This window comes from Ascaphus truei, chromosome 3 (genome assembly GCF_040206685.1).
Source record: "Ascaphus truei isolate aAscTru1 chromosome 3, aAscTru1.hap1, whole genome shotgun sequence".
Classification (NCBI taxonomy): Eukaryota; Metazoa; Chordata; class Amphibia; order Anura; family Ascaphidae; genus Ascaphus; species Ascaphus truei.
In genome coordinates, this window is record NC_134485.1 from 27,333,474 (window position 1) to 27,357,304 (window position 23,831).

Consider the following 23,831-nt stretch of genomic DNA (forward strand, 5'->3'; position numbering starts at 1 on the left):
TGTAGTCAGTCCAGTTCTGCCCAGTGTCTTGAATGGTGTGCAGCTCTGACTCTGAGTACTAGGAGTTGTAAGCTGTGTCTCACCCTGAGGGGTGAGACTCTGTAATCAGTCCCACTAGGGGACTGTGAGAAGGCCCAAAAGCAATATCTGATATAGGGATCATCCAGGGGCTGGGATCAGAAGAGTATTCGCTGCATGACCTGATGTATGCAGTGGATGCCGAATAAAGATATCCTGTTCAATATACTCTGGCGTGAGGGTGCAGTTACTCAGGGAGAGGATGCAAGTGTTCTATCATGGGGACTGTCTCCAGCACTACTGGAGCCTGTGGTGGATGGAGGCGCCTGCACTACAGAAAAAGAACTGAGCATCCTACACCTAAAGCCTGTCCTGTTATCCCCACAACATTGCGGAACCTCAGCATCCCCTGGACACCAACAGGTACTTGCATCAACAGACACCTGTAGCAAGGGCAGATCTCCCAGAAGGGGCGGAAGCAGCGCAACATATGTACACAGTTTTCTTTAAAACAGTGAATGCTTGCTTGTAAGTTAATCAGTGTTGGTCAGTGCACAGCTTCCACCTGGTCTATCAAAAACAGTCTTGTTGGTTCAATTCAAGACACCAGAACTAAAAAAAATGGAAAATACTGTACAGTATTTATAGAAGGGAAACAGTCACAATCTCAACGGTATATGTAAAACCTAAAGGATGGTTCATTTAATGGGCCCTAAATGACTGAATGGTCCAGCAGGCTCGATTGTAAAGCAGAGTATTAAGACCCGTTCTGTAATTAAGTCAAGTATTTGCATAATATAACAGTGAGTTCCTGTATACAGAACTGTGATCTGAAGTATCCGCTATGTGCAGCATTCATTTCATGTTGCAGCAGCTGTCATTTCCTCTATTTGTAGTAGCTAATTTGCAGGTACAGTACCTGACCTGTTTTATGTCCTGTACCTACAGTATATCTAGTTCTGCCAGTGTGCGTGAGCTGAGGTTACTGTAGCTCCACTTTCCTAGCCCCTATCTGTTAAAGCTCGGAACCTTCAGCTAATTACAGCAGCTCGTAATTGATGACTAATTTGATAATCAGTGGGTTACAGGGAAATTATCAAGACTTCTGTTTTATGAAGGTACAAATAAATTCAGAAAGGCTGGGACTCCTTTTCCTATTGTTTTGATGTTTGAAGCGATCATTCTCATTGTGTTATAATATGATGCCACGGGTATTGTAAAGCGCTGTGCACCTGGATGGCGCTATATAAAGATATACATACATAGGTAAAATGATTTTTGTATATAATAAAATGAATGTGTTTAATACATTAAACTTGCTTTAATAGACGATCATTTGCTAGTAAATCTCGTACAGAGGAACTAAAGTGTACCCAACTTCTTTAGACCAGCGTTGGAGGGCCTGGGTTACAGAAAGAGCTGTGCTGAGTGATCCTGTGTGATCTCTGGCAGTCCTTCACTCAGCTGCTTACTCCTCCTCCTCTTCTGCAGTTTACTTCCGGTGTTTTGCCAGCCACAGCATGGCCGCCCGGGGGAGGGTGTATTCTTCCTGCCTCCAGACGTCACTGTTCACCTACACTGTGATCAGAGGGTGCAGCGGGGAGCCACACCCCCTTCGCATTATTACGCAGCCCCCCTCTCTGGGGGTTGGATGCTATTGGTGGAATCTTGCCCCACTCCCTCCCACATGGAAGTTCCCTGTGCACGGAGCGGCCTGGCTGCAGAGGGTAAGTGCATAGCACTGCTTTGGTGTATTCAGGGGGCAGCAGCACTGACAGCATAGAGGGCGAGGGGGGCATCCATGGTGGCAAACTGTATGAGGGTAGAGACTTATTACCAGGTGGGAATGTGCCCTATGATTTGTGGGACTATCTTTGGGTTTGTGCTGAAGGACAAAGATCCAACTCTGCAGCTGCCTGAGGGGCATGCGGAGAGTTACACCGCCTCCCTCAGCTCTTTCACCCCCCCCCCCCCCGGTTTGCCCAGCAGTGGTCAGTTTGCCCAGCAGTGGCTGTTGTGCTTTATCTTCTATAACAGGGGGAAAACCAACTCCAGTCTCCAGAGCCACCAACGGGTCAGGTTTTCAGGACATTCCTGCTTCAACACAGGCGGCTCAAACAGTGGTTCAGTCTTTGAGCCAGCTGTGCTGAAGCAGGGAAGTCAAAGATTGAGCCACCTGTGCTGAAGCAGAGATGTCCTGAAAACCTGACCTGTTGATGGCCCTTGAGGACTGGAGTTGGCTACCTGTGTTCTATAAGAACATAACCATTTTCTTTTTCGATTCTTTGGTGGCATTTCTTTGCAGGCCCATCAGGCTGTGACTGTGAGGAAGCTAAACAAGTTATTTTAGGGTTTATTAAACAAACATAATGGGCCACCACCATTTCCCTGTTGCTCACTCTCTGTTGCATCAATTTCCACAATCCTGCATTGTTCTTCCAATTTGAGTATTGGAGAACTCCAGATGCACTTGGCGTCCCCTGACAGCTTCTAACTATCCACTTTTACTCCTATGGCTATGTCCCCAGCACGCGTGCGCTGTGCGAACAAGTGTGCCGCCCCTCAATGGGGCTGGGCCCAGTATGTACCTTTGCGCGCGTCTGGCAGCCGCGCTCTACGATCAGTTTTTGAAAATACATCAAAATTGTATTGACAACTTGTGATGGAGGGGTGGCCACGCCCCTACCGGCGGTTCAGCCAATGCGGGCGAACCAGCCACGTGAGGTCTTGGCTACGCCCCTACAAAGCCCCCGCCGCAGATCGCGGTGAAGCGCTGTGCACGAGCCGCCAGCTACAGTACAGACAGGGGCCGCGGCCTAATGTGTCTGGAAGCCTCGCAACATGACGCTTGGACTGTAAGCTCTTTGGGGCAGAGTCTCTCCTTTGCCTTAATGTTGCACATTATTCCCATTGTTTGTAAAAGATGTACCTCCTATTGTAATGTAGTTGAGCGCTGCGTACTTTGTTGGCGCTAAATAAATAAAATGATCCGTAGGAGAATAATTCGGCTTTTTTTAAGAGCACGCGGGTGAGGAACAAGCCCAAGCGAGCATTAAAACGTATTGTGTTGGGTTAACATCAGGTATCAGACGAGAGCGCTGTCATTGAGTCACTGTTGAAAATGATATCCAGTCTGGAACAACCTGTTTCGGTTACTAGTTCCAACTATTAGTGCACCCCCACCACATCCCCACAGCATTATGAATGGTAAGGCATTTGAAGATTGCAAGCACTTTGGGTAGAGGACTGTCAATTTTACAGTCAGTGCCATAGAAAATGAAATATTTCCTGCTAAATACTTGCTCGTGTATTTACCGAATTTGTATTTTTTTTTTTTTTACCCACTTTTTCCAGGCGCAAAGTAGATAAATAAAAGCAGAGGATTTTCAAACATTATACAGGGACCGCTGCAGATTAATTTATTTCTATGTTTCCCCCTTATTGAGAAGGTGATTTACATAGCACTGTTTTTCAACAGGGATTCCTAGGCACCGTTGGGTTCCCCGGGTATCCCTAAAAGGGTTCCCTGCAAATTTCAGGTCATTTGAAAATTGTACCAAATGCAAAAGAATTTACAATGCATCTGATCTCAGACGCGCTGTTAGAGAGGGTTGGGGTTCCTTACAATGCATCTGATCTCAGACGCGCTAATTGAGAGGGTTGGGGTTCCTTACAATGCATCTGATCTGACGCGCTATTAGAGAGGGTTGGGGTTCCTTACAATGTATCTGATCTCAGACGCGCTATTAGAGAGGGTTGGGTTCCTTACAATGCATCTGATCTCAGACGCGCTATTAGAGAGGGTTGGGGTTCCTTACAATGTATCTGATCTCAGACGCGCTATTAGAGAGGGTTGGGGTTCCTTACAATGCATCTGATCTCGGACGCGCTATTAGAGAGGGTTGGGGTTCCTCAGAATCTCACAATATAATTATAGGGTTCCTTAACAAACAAACAAAAAAAAAGGTTGAAAACCACTGACACACGTGCTGCAATGCATTGCAGATCCCTAACTTCAAGCAAAGGACAAGTTAATCTGACACACATCCAACAGGCAGCACTCTTCATGTGCGAGCGATTAAATACTGTCCCCATGTACAGGTGCGCCGACAAGTATTCTAAAACTTGCCTTAAACGTGCCTTGGAAAATCTGGGGCTATCACCAACAAGATCCAGGTACATGCTGCATACATGCTGCAACATTTCAGTGACATTTCTGCAGAGACTAATAGCCCAACGGATTAACACAGCAGGGTTCCCTGGCAGTCCCATTCAGTTTGAATGTGACTGCCAGGGACCCCTGCTGTGTTAATCCGATGGGCCATTAGTCTGTCTGCAGAAATGTCACTGGCATGTACCCAGCATGTACCCAGCATGTACCCGGGTCTTGTTGGTGATTGCTCCAGATTTGTTTTAGAATACTCGTCGGCACTACAGTAGATAACCGATTAGCTTCATTAGTGGACGTTGTCTGGATGTCTCTCCAATGTTTTACCAGGAAGACGTTTCCTCGTTATAAACTTCTTTTAAAGTGACACTTCTGCATTTTGTTTGGACAAGTCACAGGTACCTTTAATAACATAATATTGCCGGCACACCGTACCTGGCCTGCGGAGCTTACAATCTAAATGTTGGCGTCCCGAGTTACAGGGAGATGACGTGACTTGTCCAGCCGCACACGGAGAGCTGACACTGGGATTCAACTGCAGCTTCACCCACTTCAAAGGCAGCAGTATTACCAGTGAGCCAGTCCTTCACAGCTAATTAGATGGGTCTCCTGTCCTCGGCATTGTTGGTAAAGAAGCGTGTTCATTCATGAAAAGGACCCGCCCCATACTACATACAGGGGGGGGGCCAACGCCAGTCCTCAACAGATCAGGTTTTCAGGATATCCCAGCACAGGTGGCTCAGTCAGTCCCTGCTTCAGCACTGGTGGCTCAAGTCGAAGACAGCCTCTGATTGAGCCACCTGTGCTGAAGCAGGGATATCCTGAAAACCGGACATTTTGGTAGCTCTTGATAGCAGGGATGGGCAACCCCAGATCTCAACGGCGGATTTGAAAATCCACCGCCCCCTCGGCACGTAGCTGTGGCGGCCACCTTCCTTGCCGCCAGCCTCCTCCACCACAGCATCGTCGTCGCCACCAACGTGGCGTCGCAATGCCATGGGAACGCGACGTCATTTGACGCTGCGACATCGCGTTGCCATGGCAACAAGACGCCGTGCGACGTCACGTCGGGGACGTCCGCGTCATCATTTGACACTGCGGTTCAGGAGGAGGAGGAGGAGGAGGGCGGCAGCAATGAGGCGGCCGCAGCAGCCAAGTGCCTTCCCACCAGGCCAAGAGCACGGCAAAATGTACATGGGGGCGGCCATTTTTGCCGGCCTAGGCCTGGGCTTATTGGAATATCCGCCGCTGCCTGCTATAGAACAATGATAACATAACTGGCTTTGCTTTTTCATTCAGTGCTTATTTTCTTTGGCACTGGAACAATCAGCCGGGGTTTTACTATCTCCTCTTCATTTTTATTCTTCATTTTAAGAATATACCGACAACGAGATGCCCCAAATAATACAATCAAATATAGGTCTGGAGTAAAATGTAGAAATGATAGAAATATCAGTAATACATTTAAAAAAAAAAAAAAAATTATTGATTCATTAACTAAAACCGCATCGGACCGCCCAGTTGCCGATGTATACCAGTTTAAATATCGGGAGCAAGAATACTTTGCCGGGATAACCAAAATGGTACACAATATTTTTTTTTTTTTAAGGAACCCCCCACCCCCAAAGAATCCTGCTGCTAGATCTCTAATGTAAGTTCCTACCCACCTATTAAGTTCTTTATGCGATTAAAAAAAACCAATACTTAATAGAAGGAGTTTTTTTTTTAAGTGGTGGTGTTGGTCATGAGCCCTCAACAAGAAAATGAGAAAAAGGGAGGAAACGTCCCAAAAGATGGGACACATTATATGGGACTGGGATTCTGTGGAAAGTATAACACAAACAACGCTACATGGCTGCAGTTTGAATATTAAAAAATAAATAAATTTAAAAAAAGTACATTTATTTCATAAAATTAGAAATATAAGACGACATAAAAATGCGGCACAATCTCTAATTGTATAAAGGAGAGTGGGGCTAGCATGGCCTGAGTGGATAAATATCACGGCAAATGGAGGCTCAATGTTGATCTACAAATTAAAAAAAACTCATATACCCATGAACACAACAAAAAGAGATGCATAATGCCACATGACACAATAGAAACTTACGGTGTGTAGCGATAGAGAGCATCATCATATGGCCAACATCAGCAATAATATGAATTAGGTCGGTAGAGGCATCGGTGACAACCTCAATGTCCCAAAAACAACGTCTCTACCTGGTAGGATCTGGAAATCCCCATAAAATGATTATTCCTTCCCAAGAAGTTACGCATGTCTGATAACTGCTGTAAATGAATCATGCAAGATTCCCGATCGATCTCTTTCCCCGTTTAATAATCATTCAAACGTCACATCCGGAGATGCTAAGTGGCTGATGCGTTGTAGGGTGTGTATTGTACATAGTCCCTACCAATGGCGGCCTTAACCTCCGTAACGGGACTCTGCTTGTTCTGTTAGGCAGTGTTGTATAATGCAAATAGTGCGTGTGAAATCACTTCCCATCATGGCCTCTTCCGCCAATGTCAGCGGAGCAGTTTTATTTCTTAATCTGTGCTTAGATCTATTGTAATTGGTATTGTGTATCGGCGCTTCTCCGGTTCTCTGTGACTATGCTCACATATGCAGACACCCACTGCGTCCGCGACATGCATGCGTGCCCCAAGCCTTGGCGTCCGCAGCATAGAAAGACCCGCAATAATATATATCGTTGCACACTCGAGTTTGGTAGTACTGCATGGAACTATAGAGGGGTTTTATTATTGGTGCATATTTTTGTGCGTATAAAACTCCTATCTCAGCCATTATGAATGTTTGCTTGTTCTAGTCCTGATGAAGGTGTCGGTGTCAGAATGGAAACGTTGTCCTCTGGTTTTTACATTTTATTTTTTATTACTGGTATGTCTCCCTGTTTAATATATGGTAAAGAATGCAGAGCAGCAGCGCTTGTTTGTGAAATGTGGAATGAATGACTGATTTTTGTTTACTGTTTTTGAAGCTTGATGTTTTCAAAACAGTATCTGCATAAAAAAAATGTGAATTTCTTTATTTTTCTCTCTTTCTTTCTTTTTCTCTCTTTCTTTCTTTTTCTCTCTTTCTTTTTCACTCTCTTTCTTTTTCTCTCTCTTTCTTTCTTTTTCTCTTTCTTTCTTTGTTTTTCTCTTTCTTTCTTTTTCTCTCCCTTTCTTTTTCTCTCTCTCTTTCTTTCTTTTTCTCTCTCTTTCTTTTTCTCTCTCTTTCTTTCTCTCTCTCTTTCTTTCTTTCTTTTTCTCTCTTTCTTTCTTTTTCTCTCTCTTTCTTTCTTTTTCTCTCTCTTTCTTTCTCTCTCTCTTTCTTTCTTTCTTTTTCTCTCTTTCTTTCTTTTTCTCTCTCTTTCTTTCTTTTTCTCTCTCTTTCTTTCTTTTTCTCTCTCTTTCTTTCTTTTTCTCTCTCTTTCTTTCTTTTTCTCTCTCTCTTTCTCTCTCTTTCTTTCTTTTTCTCTCTCTTCTCTCTCTCTCTCTCTCTCTCTCTCTCTCTCTCTCTCTCTCTCTCTCTCTCTCTCTCTCTCTCTCTCTCTCTCTCTCTCTCTCTCTCTCTCTCTCTCTCTTTCTCTCTTTCTTTCTCTCTTTCTTTCTTTTTCTCCTTCTTTCTTTTTCTCTCCTTCTTTCTTTTTCTCTCTCTCTCTCTTTCTTTTTCTCTCTCTCTCTTTCTTTTTCTCTCTCTCTCTTTCTTTTTCTCTCTCTCTCTTTTTCTCTCTTTCTTTCTTTTTCTCTCTTTCTCTCTCTCTCTCTCTCTCTCTCTCTCTTTCTTTCTTTCTCTCTCTCTCTCTCTCTCTCTTTCTCTTTCTTTCTCTCTTTCTTTCTTTTTCTCTCTCTCTTTCTTTCTTTTTCTCTCTCTCTTTCTTTCTTTTTCTCTCTCTCTTTCTTTCTTTTTCTCTCTCTCTCTTTCTTTTTCTCTCTCTCTCTTTCTTTCTTTTTCTCTCTCTCTCTTTCTCTCTCTCTCTCTCTCTTTCTTTCTTTTTCTCTCTTTCTTTCTTTTTCTCTCTCTCTTTCTTTCTTTTTCTCTCTTTCTTTCTTTCTTTTTCTCTCTCTTTCTTTCTTTTTCTCTTTCTTTTTTTTTCTCTTTCTTTCTTTTTCTCTCTCTCTTTCTTTCTTTTTCTCTCTCTTTTTCTTTCTTTTTTCTCTCTCTTTTTCTTTCTTTTTCTCTCTTTCTTTCTTTTTCTCTCTCTCTTTCTTTCTTTTTCTCTCTCTTTCTTTCTTTTTCTCTCCCTTTCTTTCTTTTTCTCTTTCTTCAGTATTGCCAAAGCATAAATAACAGGGGGTAGGGTATAATGATTACTTAGGTCTCGCTCAGACAGAACGCGATGCGACGCGCGCACGTTCGCCGCTCTTTCGCTGTGTTCTGTGTGAGTTTTCAAACAGAAAACGACCCCCTGGTGGCGAAGTGCAGCGTTGTCGCGGCTACAACTGAAGCTTTCAAACTGAAGTTGACATTTCCAGCGGCAGCCGCGTCATGTGTACTTCGCCAGCCAATCACAAACGCACACACTTATTTTTTTTTTTAAGTTACGCCCCCCAATCGCGTCATTCTGTCTTCTGGGGATGTTCACACATCGCCCAGCAGGCAGAGGCTCGCGCGTCCGTGTAGCAGCCTGTCTGCGCAAGGCCATAGTGCCTGGGTAACCGTTACACACAGTGATGTGGGCGTCTCTCAGCCTGTGACAGGTGCTGACATAGTGTGCAGCCAGTTCTGCGCGGGTTTCATCTTCTCCCAGGGGGATCGCTATTTTTTGGGTTCTCTTCTATATTATTAAAGTTCTGGATGAGAGCTGTGAGTTTCTCCGGGTGGGCGCTCCTCACTTCAGAGTATTGTGTCTCTCTCTGTCTCTCACAACTACCGGGGCACTCGACAAGAATCGGTAACGGCAAAATATAAGTTGGCTGGTACGGGTGCACGTTAGATGGACATCGACCCTCATTGATGTACAAAGGCCGCCGTATCATGGTGCGTGGGGAGGGTATGTCAAGTAAGTACGTAATAAACGTGGGTAACTCCAGCCCTCCTCACGTGTAGAAGAAAGACATGTTGTGGTCAAGTACCATGGTGTGTTTACCCTATATAACCATACTCTTGGACAGGAGACAAAAAGGGATTAAACCCCCCCCCCCATTTCAACAGGGATAAAAGGAAACATTTTGGGCTGTTGGTCCTTCTGGTCTTATTCGGGCGCTCCTGAAATATTGGTAATATTCTTGCTTTTGTTGCAGTTGATGACATTTTCGGGCACGAGCTCTATTAGCGAGGGACGCACTGCTGAGGAGGGGGATGGCGGGATTTCTGGATAACTTCCGCTGGCCGGAGTGTGAGTGCATCGACTGGGGGGAAAGGAGGAACACCATTGCTGCCGTAGTAGCAGGGGTTCTGGTAAGTGTATACAAATTGGCTTTTAATGTCATTCTCATTATCAATTGAGCGTGTTGGAAAACCAGTATGTTTCTGATGTGAAATTTTAAGGGCCCAGCGAGTCCCTGTCCCATAGAGCTTACAATCTAATTTTGGTGCCTGGGGCACGGATGGCTTGCCCAAGGAAGGCCGACACTGGGAATTGAACTGACTTGACCCGCTTCAGACAGTGACGTTACCACTAGGCTGCTGCTTCAGTATTTATTTTTATATAGTGCTGACCATATGTGCAAAGCTGTACGTAGAATTTTGCAAGTGCGATGAGTTACTGACCTGAAAATCTTTCCATATAATAAGCCACAGGCACTGTGTGTGTGTGTGTGTGTGTGTGTGTGTGTTTTTTATAATATGTTCCTTGTGACCGTTCTTTTTGTTATTTTAAAAAATTAGCACACGCTCCGTATTCTTCCATTTGGAAATAATTCCATTGTTACAAAAAATATCTTTCAGGTTTAATTAACTAAACTTCATAATTATTTAAAGAGGCAATCCCTCTGAGGATCAAAGTGAACGGATGCCAGTGACGTGTTTAAGGGGTGTCGTCTGGGGGGGTTGTGGTTTGTTTTTGTTGTTTAAAGGTAGGCGTGTGAGGGGGTAGATTTTCCTCTGGCTGCTCCCTCCCTCCTTGTATGTGATATCACGGCTTTGCAAGCATTTGCTGCACACAGAGTCCTCCCTCCCCACCGCCCCCTAACTTCATTGGTTCGATAAGGACAGGCTGTGATCAGGGTAAAGAAAAAATGTGTTGGATAAACAGTGCGCCATTCACAGGTCCCTGAGATATTCAACTGACCAACTATATGTGGGATTGTGCACCTTTTACGGGCAAATGTCCATTTACAGACAGCAGTGACAGACCCGCCAGCATTGTGTGGCCATATAATAGCTGCCACTGCTGTTCCTCTGCTCGTGCTGCTGGGCGGAGGTACTTCCAAGCAATGTCTATTGAAGACCCTAAGGCCTCGGACATAGTATAGTATTGTATGTCTTTATTTATATAGCGCCATTAATGTACATAGCGCTTCACAGCAGTAATACATGTGGTAATCAAATAAATAACAGATAATATAAATAACCGATCATGGGAATAAGTGCTTTAGACATTAAGGAAGAGGAGTCCCTGCTCCGAGGAGCTTACAGTCTAAGTCTCCCATGCGGAGGCGTGCGGTGGCTGAGGGAAAGCGGATGCTTTCTCTGGTCATACTAGACGGGGCGTGCCGAGGGGCGTCACGGAGCTGGTTCACCCTCATTGGGCGAACCGCTCACGTGACCGGCCTGTCGCGCCAAGAAATCAGTTTGAACTGATTTTTTTGCGCGCCCTCTTCCGCCCGCACGCCACATGGACGCGAACACTGCCTTACGGTAGTCTGTTCACTCAGCCCGTATGGTCTGCGGCACCATGTCCGTCCGGGGCCTTGGCCATCGCAGCTACAAACACCTACACCTTTCTGTATAATAGGTACAGCTGGTATTACAGGAGCCAAAAACATGTAGTGTACTTGCTAAATTCTGTGGGTTCAGTTAGAGGGGATGCAGTCGAGGGAGAGGGGGAGACACACACACACACACACACACACACACAAGGAGATGTATCAATACAAAGGAGACTTTTTCTGTGATTCATGCTGTTGCATCAGATATTAGAAACATGCTAATCACATTTCTAATATTTGGCATAGACTATTTCAAGGGAATTTTAGCCCAGCTTGGACCTGGCAGGAAGCTTTTTGGGATGCCGCGGGAAGGGAGACAATAACATGTAGAGTTGAATACATTTTAATATAATGTGTATGTCAGGTAACGCCTCCCGGTGCCATTCCCCAAATTACAAGATGATGTAAATGGAGCAAAGTTCATGGATACATCACACACAATACATTGAATAAAACACACAGCATGCCCCTCGTTCTATCACTTCCACTAAAGAGCTTTAGTACATTTCCCTGTAAAGGTGCAATCCACTTTAGCAACAAGCGGTAACACAATGAGACATTCAGCCCTGCAACAGCTGCAGCTACGTGTGTGAACATTGCAAATATTGCAAAATGTTAAATTGCAAATTCGTTTTAAACAAACAGAAAACTTACTCAGCCATTTCAGACCCTAATTAGTCTCCCCCGCAGTAGTTGCATATTTCCTGTCCGTTAGTGAAGCTGTTTATTGCCTGAATAAATAGGTGTATAGGCGGAGCAGTGGGTGTGATTCACAGGAGCACATGGTAAAACAATCTGTATTCATTGTGCATGCTCTTCTCTCTCTTGCTCTAACATTACCTGGATGTGCACGGCTGCCTTACACTGTAACTGTTGGTTTAGTTTTTCTCAGGTTGGTGGATCATGATCGATGCTGCTGTGGTGTACCCTAACCAGCAGGACCTGAACCATGCGTTCCACACCTGCGGGGTGTTCTCCACCATTGCTTTCTTTATGTAAGTGGGAAGGTGCCATTTAAGTAATGAATCAGAAATGTATTCTATCATTTATTTTGTAATACGTCAGATTTGCTGTAAATTGGGATGCATTCTGAGGGACCAACAAGAAGAGGTCTTCGCCAGTGCAATGGTGTGCACAAGGTTTTGGAAATCTCACAGCTGGGGTGGCCAACTCTCAGACCTCAAGGGCCACCAATAGGGCAGTTTTTCAGGATATCACAGCTTCAGCACAGGTGTCTCAATCAGTGGCTCAGTCGGGGATAAAGTGGTAGAGAGGCACAGAGTAGGAAAAGGGTACAAGAAAACTTCAACGCTGATTTTACCTCCTCGGCACAGCCGAAGCCCATCATTAAGAAGTGGAAGATGCATCCTACTAAGATCACGTCGCCCTCCCAGACGGAGCAGCCGGGCAAGCAGGAAACTGGTTTGGGGTGTCGCTCTGAAGCCAGCAATGACCTGATCTGCATAGTTCTGTGTCTGAGATGCGAATGTTCACACATCAACAGTAAGCTGGTCCCAACACCAAGCTCGCCTGTATGGACGGGTGACAAGAAGCCATTACTCAAAAAGACCTCTTAAGTCACGTATGGAGTTTGCAAAAAACTATATACATAATGCTGCAGACATGTGGAAAAGGTTTTGTAGTTAGATGAGAGAAAAAAAATAGAACTTTTTGGTCTAAATTCCAAGCGTTGCATCTGGCGCAAGCACAACACTGCACATCACCCAGTTAACACCATCCAAACTGTCATGGTGGTGGCAACAACATGTTATGGGGATGCTTCTCTTCAGCGGGAAGCGTGTCAGGATAGAGGGGGGGAACGGATGGTGCAAAGTGCAGGCCAATCCTTGAGGAAAACTTGTTTGAATCAGCCAAGACTCTGAAACTGGGGAGAATATTCACGTTTCAGCTGGACAATGACCCGAAGCACAAAGCCACACTGGAGTGGTGGAACAAGAAGAGAATTAATGTTCTTGAGTGGCCCAGTCAAAGTTCTGGCTTGAAGATTGCCGTCCATCGACGATCCCCAACAAACTTATACGAACTGAATCAATTTTCCTGTGAAGAATGGGCCCAAATGTCACCATCCTACTGTGCAAAGTTAATAGAGACTGATCCAAAAAGACTCCGCAGTAATTACTGCAAAAGCTGCTTCTACCAAGTACTGGCTAAGTATTACCACTAATATTTAAAATGCTGTTATCCAAAGTATTTTCTTTTATTAGAGTAGTGATAGTGACAACAGAGCTGGAATGCTTTTGGGGGTCCTCAATCCCTTTTATGTTGGCTACATTTAGAAAAGTGTGATCAGGAGGTGGTTCTTTATAGCAGAAATCGGCTCATTTTAACATACCTTTTTAGGACGAGCTTTAAAAAGCTATTAAATATACTTTGCATGAGTTACCACTGAGAGAGTTCCCAGCACTCAAACATGAATACAACTGCAACAACAATTGTCAAGAAAATAACAGCAATCATAATGTTAAAGCTGAATAATACATCAATAATATACAGTATTTCGCAACATAGCTCGTAACGCACAAAAATTATTGTGGGGGAAAAAACCGAGGGGATGCATTAGAAGGGAGACACGGTAAGGGTAGACAAGGAGAGGGGGGGGGGGGGAATGGGAATAAGGGGGGCAACGTTTCGGGGCTCCTAGCCCCTTCTTCTGGCCCGTTCCCTAAAACCAAACAGATCCAGGTACTTCCCTTGCCTCTGTAAAAAAAAAAACAGATGCTCCCAAACCTAAAACAAGGTATTTGGACTATCCAAAACAATGAGAAAATGCTATATGCTGGCTAGTGGATAGGTATCCCACAGTGGGGTACAAAACACAATAATACCGCAGACCATAATCAAAGGCTGTCCTAGATAGTGCAGCAAAATCCTCTAAGCAATGATAATTCTATATATATAATCAAGATCATTGCTTAGAGGATTTTGCTATGTGGAAAAACACCAGGGGAGCGATATTACCTTTAAAAAAGAAAAAAAACACTACATAGTGCAAATATTGTATTTAACAAACGTGAAAAATGTAGGAGCTCCCAAATGCACACTCACAATAGAGTAGGTATATAAGAGCAGAAATTCCAGCCGTGGATAGGGAGGATTCCAGGCCAGTAAGGTAGGAGGACATCAAACCGGCACCTCCGTGGATCTCTTCCGCATCCGCGCTATGACCGATACGTCCCTTCCGGTCTTACACTCCACCGGAACTGACGTCTGCGGGTGCTCCGAAGCTGCCTCTCTCTCTCGGTCTGATTTGTGAGCCACGCTCTACGCGTTTCACCGTTCTAAGTGACGTCAGGAGTGGCTATGTCCTTTGGTGCCGGTTCACATTTTGAGAGTATATTAGAGCGCCATCTAGGGTTGTTTTCACTTTGAGGATTTTACTGCACTATCTAGGACAGCCTGTGTTGGGGTTAGTAGTGGTTCTCCATTTGATTGTCTGTGGTGGTATTATTGTGTTTTGTACCCCACTGTGGGATACCTATCCACTAGCCAGCATATAGCATTTGTTCATTATTTTGGATAGTTCAAACACCTTTGTTTTATGTTTGAGAGCACCTGTTTTTTTTACAGGGGTAAGGGAAGTACCTGGATCTGTTTGGTCTTAGGGAACGGGCCAGAAGAAGGGGCTAGGAGCCCCAAAACATTGCCCCCCCTTATTTCCCTGTTCTTTCCCCTCTCTCCCTCTCCTTGTCCACCCTTACCGTGTCGAAATACGGCCCATAGGGCTGCATTGTAAAGCGTTGGATATACCATTCGTTGTAAACTGAAACGTTGGATGACGAGGACTACCTGTATATGTTGCTATTGCAGCTTTAAAACGACACCTTCTGTTTAGTAAGATATATCGGAGTAGCTGGCATTGGTAGTTCATATAAAACATCTACCGTATAAAGCAGAAGAGCCGGTGTGATGATTTTCATGCGTTTGAGAAGGTGGATTTAGTGATTGGAGACTGCGACCGTGCCATAGTCTTCTCCAGTAAGCACCGGAATACATGTAACACACTGATGGCATATTTACAACCATTCAGTTGAATAGTTCCCGACAGCCGTTACAATGTAGTAACTAACGCCTTGTGTGTGTGTGTGTGTAACTCTCTACTTCTAAACACAACCTGGCGTTTACACCATTAGTGTAAACCTCTATTTTGTAATATTTGTCTATGAAAAATCTATTTTTATCGACTGCTGCTAAATATCTTTTATTTCATCCCTTAGGATAAATGCTGTGTCCAATGCACAAGTGAGAGGTGACGGCTACGGTGATGGCTGCTTGGGAAGAACAGGTAACGGGCATCTTTGTAGGAAGCACTGAGACTTCTCCCTGTCGAGAACGTGGGATTGAGCACGGATGATCTGTAACATCTTTCACACAGGTGCCCGGATCTGGCTGTTCCTTGGTTTTATGATGATGTTTGGCTCGCTTATCGCTTCCATGTGGATCCTTTTTGGAGCCTATGTCACACAAGGTAGGTTATGTGCCTTGTACCCATATGCATGGTGCATGGCCTGCAAACGGGGGTTTGTTACTTTCCAACACGCTGCAGAAATAGGCAATGAAGAGGTCAAAGATCAACTGCATCTTGCCTTTCTTCTGCATGGAAAGCTGAAGGGTTTACTTGAAGTAATGTAGCTACAGTATTATGTATGTTCGGATTGAAGCATGAAAGCTCCGGAGGACGCATGCACAGCCTGGTTTTAACATCCCCCCAGCACCACTCTCCTGCCTCACCTATTCACATAGAGCGTTTCTCCCACCAGTTAACTTACTGGCACCAGATGTTCCCCTATTGCTATCTCAGGGAGTTCATTGCCTGAACCATGCTGTCAACAACAATCTTGTTACTGTGAAGCTTCCTGGTTCAAAAAGCAATTAGCTGAGGCAAAATAAAGACCTGAATGAAGACACTCGCAAGTATATCCACCTGCCGAGGACCGGGCTTCTTGTTTTGTGTAACACATGTATCCCGAGTACTAACTGTTACAGTGACTTCAGTGCCCATGATTGTTTTGATGGTGGACATTTTCTTTGTCAAAAGAAAACATTAAAGATTGAATGGGCCAGAAGGTCTTCTAGCATAGCACTCCTTGGATAATACAACCCTAATATCTAGACTAGAGAGCTGCAGTTCTCTCATTGTAATGCAAGACCTAGAACTTTATATCATAGTTGTATCGAAATACTCTGATATGCAGCAAACACAGGAGCTTTTACTTTATGTATGTATCTTTATTTATATAGCGCCATTAATGTACATAGCGCTTCCCAGCAGTAATACATGGGACATAATAATATAAATAACAAATAATATAAATAACACATAATTGGAAGAAGCCCTTCAGACATAAAAGTAACATTAGGAAAAGGAGTCCCTGTCCCGAAGAGCTTACAATTTAATTCACCCATACATTCAAAGAATTCAGTATCTATGGATACATAGTTATGTGAAAAGCCTGTGTTACCCAATACCTTGCAGACACTGCCATTCTCTTAGGCATGGGGTACACAATATTTTCCTGCTGTGCCCCCCTGCCTGCTCGCGCTCCCCTCCTCCCCCCTCCCTTACCTGCTCTCCGGAGTCAAATCATGCCCGGGGTCACGTGATGTCACGTTGCTATGGCGACACGTCACCGAAGATAAGGTAAGTGAAGTTGCAGAGGCCTCACACCCCTCTGCATTAATTTAAATGCCTTGGGGGAAGAGCGCGGGGCCTCTGCAACTGCCGCACCCCAACCCCCCCCCCCCCCCGCCGTCCAAAATTCTTGCGCTCCCCAGTTTGCGCACCCCTGCCTAGGCTGCTCTTATAGTGCCGACGACAGCGATGTCGTGTCAAAACAAATGCATTGCCGCTGCGTGCGCTTATAGTAAGCGCGGTGCGACAGCTTGGTCGCGATCGCTGGAAGTTATCTCAATTTGTTTTTTCCAGCGACCGCAGCCTGACGTCACAGTCACTGTAAGCGCAGCCTGACGTCACAGTCACTGTAAGCGCAGCCTGACGTCACAGTCACTGTAAGCGCAGCCTGACGTCACAGTCACTGTAAGCGCAGCCTGACGTCACAGTCACTGTAAGCGCGGCCTGACGTCACAGTCACTGTAAGCGCAGCCTGACGTCACAGTCACTGTAAGCGCAGCCTGACGTCACAGTCACTGTAAGCGCAGCCTGACGTCACAGTCACTGTAAGCGCAGCCTTAGGCTTCACTTTCATCAAAGTGTTATTTCATTTTCATGATTTCAGAGGCAGAATTTCCCCTTTTATTCACTTTGCATCAATGAAACATAACATTTCACAGCAGATAAAAGAACCCCTTGGCTCACCTAGTTTCCCCTTTTCCCGTCTTCTGCAAAACCTCAGCCCGTTTGATCCTTGGCTTTCTTTCTTTCTTGTCTATCGCTACCGCTGGAGCTCAGGTGTATACTGCGTCTGCTTTACCAGGGGGGCGCAAACTGGGGGGCGCAGGCGGTTGCATAGGCCCCGCGCTCTTCCCCAAGGCATTAAAATGAAATGCCGGGGGAATCGCGTTAGGCCTCGAACCTCAACTTGCCTTGCTTCAGCCGGCGTCAGGAAGCGTCTCCATGGCAAGGCGGCGTCAAATGACACCGTGGGGTCATGCAGCGTGACGTCACATGCGCATTGCCATAGGACCGCCGAGGGGCACGTGACATCACATGACCCCACGTGTCATTTGGAGCTGCACTGAGTGAGGGGGGGGGGGGGGCGCTTGCCGGCTGCTCATGCGCGATCGGCGTCTGCGGGCGGCTGGTGTGCATACGTGATTGGCGTCTGCCATCCGCTTGTGCGAACATGCGCAATTTCGTACTTGCCAGCTGCGGGTGCGAACACGCCCCCAAAAAAAAAACTTTTAGAAGAAGTTGTGACCTGGTAAAAAGTACAAAAAGAACCGGATGTCAGGTCACCCTAGTGAAAGGCCACAGTATAATATAGGTAATGTACATGTACTACTCCACCCTGATTCATTACCTTAGTCGATACTACCTGGGATCTTGTAAGTGGATGGATTCTAGATCTTCAACGATTATTTCCTTCAGCAGTGCCTCCGTTTTATTTATTTTTGTACACCATATCGGTGCCTTTACTAACCTGCCTATCCGCAGAGATCTGTTACTTTTAATATTCTGCATTCCCCCCCCCCCTCTGCTCCTGCACACTGCTCAAACACCCCCCCACCCTGCCAAAGAATCCCTTAAATCATTGCCCGTATCGGAAAAGCCAGTGTTCCTAAAACCTTTAGTGTTTGGGTGGTGTGCCTCAACCGATGTGTTTTTTCTTTATATGAAATGACCGTGATTGATTAGCACCAGATTGCAAACTCTCACCCACAATTACATCCGATTACTCTTTCTTGCGAGTTGGGTTTTTAGACGCTGATTTGCTTGAGACACATTCCCTGCAAAGGATCCAGGATCTCCTCGCTTCGGCGCCCCCCCGTGTCACCATTGCAAATAGTTCTGGGGTTCTATTTCCCAATCTACGAGTATTTGTACACACAGCCCAGACGCTGGTTACTGCTTTTCTGTATCCTTGCTGTTTCTCCCGTACTCCTCCGCCATGCCTGTTTATTCTATTGAGGCTGCATCCTGTTCCCCTGGTTATGTTTCCTGTTGTACACAGTAAAACATAGCATGTTGCGTACACCATAACGCATTAACCTCTGTCAAATATAAACTCCCCTTATAATTGTTCCTTTTTTATAGGCATAAATGTTTATCCCGGACTAGCTGTGTTTTTTCAGAATGCGTTGATATTTTTTAGGTAAGTAGGGGTAAAATTATTATTTTTTTTTTTTTTTAATTTATTTTTTTACGGACATTATTTGTTTGAGTAAAAATTTGAATGACCACATTGCATGCTATAATTACATATAGTTCTTTTTCACGTGCCCTAGAGCAGGGGTGTTCAACTTCAGTTCTCAAGCCCCCCCCCCAACAGGTCAGATCTTCTCTCCACTCTATGCTGTTCCCTTCTCTCTTTGGCCCCACTCCTGATTACCTGCATTGGCTGCTGGGTAATGCAGCCAATCAGGATGGAGGAAGTTGCCCAGACCCCTAGCAGCAATCCTGCTCTCTCGCTGCTCGGGGAAATCCTGCGGCCCCCCAATTCGGTCAGGTCACTATATCCAGAGAGGTAATACCGGACACATACATGTTCAGTATTACCGCTAATTCATTACTGGACAGTGTGTCCAAATACAGGACAGTCTGGTTAAATACCAGACACCTGGCAACCCTATTGGCTACGTTCCCAGATCCCACAGCTCTCTAATCTACATTCATAGCGAACAAAAATAGTGTTTGCCGTCACTATGGTCCCTGCTATGGAGCCAGGTGGAACATTTTTGTCAGGCGTCCTACCTTTCAGAGATCCCCATTTTATAGGGTTCTTTGTAGGGTGAGAGAGGGATCCACGTGCAGTTACACTCCATAATGCTTTATATTTATGCATAACATTTTTGACATAATGAGCATGTACTTTTAGCAGCTTTGCTGCCGCCCTGGCTGCAACACATTGGCAGTGCTGGTGTCAAAGTAGGGGTGCCCTCTGATGGAAGGGGCTCAGCATTGGGCACACAGATGCAATCCGTGGCATTGAAGGGTCATTCCCTCTAAGCCAGGGGTGGCCAACTCCAGTCCTCAAGGGTCCGCAACGAACCCACCAATGTAACTTGTTGCTTAAAATGCGTTTCAAGTAAAACCTTGCTGTGTTCTGTGAGAAATGTAGATTTCCCTTTTCAGTGGGAATAGTGTCATTCTCTTATCAATCCCGCGGTGTCTCCGACCCCCGGCAGCTTTGTTTATAATTGCATCCTATGGATAACAAAGGAAAGGAGCAGTGGGGTAACATTTCCATTAGATACAGATACTATATCAAATAAAACAAATATATATTCACCGCGCTTCTCCCTCTCAAGACTTGCATACATGTATCATTTACTGGTATATGCCAGTTTTTAACCGCACGAAGTCGCATATGCTTAGTTAATAAACCCCCTTCAGGGTATATTTCACAGAATTCACAACCCTTTGTATGCATTTAGCATAGGGACCCGCTACTGAGACTTACCTTGACGTTGGTTAGCAGACTTGTCATGATTTGATCAAAGGATGCAACCAAAAGTCTCCTTTGTCTCTCAGACTTGGGCTGAGATTATACCAAGAGCTGCAGGGCGGCAGCACTATTCTGTGACGTCGCCCAGCGCTGCCGCCGAGCAGCGTCTTGGTTGTACCGGGGAGGGAGAGCAGAAGAGGCGTGGTGGAGGCGTGGCGGTGAGCGGTTCGTCCTCATTGGCTGAACCGCTCACGAGATACGGCCGTCGCGTCAAGAAAACAATTTAGCAAATCTCTTTAGGAGAGCGCAGCTCCAGGCGGCGCGCGCGGGTGTGTAAAGCGTCAGCGGATCTCAGCAGTTTGTTTTCCAGCTGCGCGACGTCACGTGGCGTCGCCGGCGACTTCTGGTGTAATACCAGCCTTAGGTTTCACTATGTATATTTATTCCCCATTTATTGTTGGCCCAATGGGAGAAGCGCAGGGATTCACTTTCTGGTTTTTCACTGTATGAAATATAGGTGATGAATACCCTGACATCCAAGTATCAGAGGAGAATAAAATGTTAAAAAAAAAAAAGGATATTTAAAGGCCCCAATCTAGACTGAACCCCCTCACTAAACATCTCTCCTAGTTTGGCCATAAGTAGAACTGCTCCTTTAACAGCAATTGTATAGCAGCAGAACAATATATATTCAAATTGTATTGGGTCACCTAGTCTAATGTCCATAATATTATTTTAAATGAAGAAAAACCTGCTAGTATTTGCACGTACCTGTGAAGTGTAATCTCCGGCTTTCTGTTTCCGTGTAGCACGCTGATCTACAAGTTTGGAAGAACGGAGGAGCTGTGGTCATAAGAAGACGATTTAAACACCTTTTGTTTGTGGCTTAGAAGATCTGCAACTTTTTTTTTTTTTTTGGTTCAATTTACATATTGCCGATTTTATTAGAGGGAGAGAGGGTGTTTTATTTTTGTTTGTTTGCGCGTTTTATGCTGTAAGTTTTTCAAATCATTTAAACAAATATTAGCCTTTTTCAGCGTCCCTCAGGGCGTACCTGTGAAAAGATGTACGTTTTCAGAGCTCTTGTGTTACACCAGATATCACACACACAACACCACACAAACACACACACACTCCCCTCTCTCTTTCCAAAAACTGGTTACAAATGTGTGAATGAAAATCCAAAGAACTTTAATGGAGATGACGCATGGCCCCATATTTTACGCGCCCCGCTTTATACGGGCATGGGTCCTCTTCATTTAAGTTCCTTGGATTCTCGTTCACACCTTTTAAACCAGTTTTTGGAGCATGCGCTTTATTTATTTTTTAGTCGCTTATCCTTGTTGGTTTCCCAGCGGAAGCAGCCAGAGACTTCCGTTCTTGTTTTGTTTAACATGTATTGATACCATTATCTTCCACGTCTCCTCTGCTGGACACACTATTATCACATATATTTATTTTCAGGATCCTTGGGGTCCCTGTGTCACAGTGTTGTATCGCCATTAAAACTGAAAAGATGCAAGTTTTATGATCACAAAGGTCCCTCCTCCAGAATATAGATACATATAAATATACATACATACATACATACATACATACATACATACATACATACATACATACGCAAGCATGAAATTCAAATAGTTATTCACATTTCTTATTCCCATTACAAGGTTTGGGGTGGGGTGGCCAACTGCAGTCCTCAAGGGCCACCAACAGGTCACGTTTTCAAGATTGAGCCACCTGTGCTGAAGCCAAGGTTCTGAAGACCTGACCCTTTTGGTGGCCCTTTAGGACTGGAGTTGGCCGCCCCTGGTATAGAATATACAGATGTAGCCAGGGTTATTGCTTGTGCCATGGTGGGGATATCCTGTGATATTCTGCAATCTCGCTGCCCATTGAACCCTATGGAAACTCTGTAATACTGTATCCTGAGTTACGAGGCTTGTTACACAGGTAACTTGTTCTGCTGAGTTGTAATCGGACACAGAGAAACAATCCACTGCATTGCACAAGATTTGAAGCCAATTATATCACATACCAGGGAGGTGTTTTTTTTATTTATTTTTGGATCTGCCACTAGATTCGGCTGCAAGGTACTTCTACATCTGCACCTATTCACATGGCTGACACTCACGTAAACGGTTCTTATCTCTGTGAAGTTGTGCATTCTTATACCGCTTTGCTGCTGTGCAGATTAAGTTCTCGATGGCTTGCAATACGTACATTGGGCTGAATGTCGTTCTAGGTTTCCAACAAGAAGTTTGGCGTTTTTTCTAGATCTAAAAAGGATTGATTTAGATTCCGCATCTAGACATTTGTGAAACCTGACGTTAATCCACCAATCGATCATTTTTTGTTTTGTATTAAAATATCACAACCTGCATTTTCCCAAAGGCAATTGGAGATGTCTGCCGCATGACTGCCAGAGAACATATAGAATAGTGCTGCTTATAGGTACGTTATGGCCTATTTAAGTGAATGGGGACCATAAGGTGTCTTGTGGTATAGCACCACTTAGCAAATATAAGCCATAAGACTTTCAAGTGAATGGACTGTAAGATGTGAAATGCTTAGTATGGACTTCAATGCCTTTATTAATATAGTCTTTTTATTCAGGTGCCCCATGGGTTATATGCAGTATTGTAAACATTGTTTTTGTTTAATAACATTGAATATATATATATCACAATTAGTCAACAAAAAAAAGAGAAATTAAGTAGCGCCTCTAATATATCCTAAACAAAACTGTGATTTTTTTGCTATTCTTTTTATATCACAATTAGTGTCCATACTCATCATTTCATGCACAATAAATTAGTCATTTTTAATAAATTTGATAATTTACCTGAACTACTGTATGTTGAGTTTTTTTTGCTGGATAAAGAAGGCAGGTACCAATCTCATACCTCTAACTCCTCCTTTATCGGTAGTTATGCACTGCTGGCAGTAAACTTCTTCTTTTTATGTGAGATCCGCCATTCACTGAATATGAAGCCAAGCGCTGATGTCTGTAATCGTGTGGTTTCTTGAACAAAAACGTGTTTTCTGCTGTCAGTAAAGTCACTGTATAATGTATATTAAACGGTTATGTTCTAGTAATATCTGTTGGTTTCACAATAATGGCTCACATGTCATTAGCAACTTGAACTGCAATAAAAATAAAAAAAAAAGAATTTGAACTGTATTTGCAAAATGTTTTGGTAGTTTTTTTTTTTTTTTTTTAGTAACTTGCGTAGAACTTTGAGCTTGCACACCAGTTTGTGTTCAAATCTTGAGGTGATACAAGAGGAGTAATCGGTGCGCAACCATAACCAGTGCTGTGAAGGGTGTGAAACTGCACTAAAATTATATTAGTGATAACAAATATACAAAATTATACGTGAACTGGTGAAAGAGCGTCTGCAGCTGAATGAGGGGTGGCTCAACACCACCAGGAGCTAAAACAGAAAAACAAAAAGAAAACAGCGCACAACGCTCATAGTGAAGTAAAACAAGGATAAAAATGTATTAAATATCCAAGGATAGGTAATGTGCGTACATCAGGGAAATAACGAAATGCTGTTTTACTATTTCCCTGATGTACGCACATTACCTATCCTTGGATATTTAATACATTTTTTTATCCTTGATTTACTTCACTATGAGCGTTGTGCGCTGTTTTCTTTTTGTTTCTCTGTGTTCAC

At 44.3% G+C, this 23,831-nt stretch overlaps 1 protein-coding gene across 1 annotated transcript; it reads left to right on the top strand.

Moving 5' to 3' along the window:
• Positions 1 to 1,562: 1,562 nt before the first annotated feature.
• On the top strand, positions 1,563 to 23,332 carry TMEM50B (transmembrane protein 50B). The gene is made up of 7 exons (XM_075593848.1): positions 1,563 to 1,745; positions 9,434 to 9,590; positions 11,945 to 12,057; positions 15,298 to 15,365; positions 15,456 to 15,548; positions 18,795 to 18,852; positions 20,955 to 23,332. The coding sequence occupies exons 2-7, from the start codon at positions 9,492 to 9,494 to the stop codon at positions 20,998 to 21,000; spliced, it is 477 nt and encodes a 158-aa protein (XP_075449963.1). The 5' UTR covers positions 1,563 to 1,745; positions 9,434 to 9,491; the 3' UTR covers positions 21,001 to 23,332.
• Positions 23,333 to 23,831: the final 499 nt, after the last annotated feature.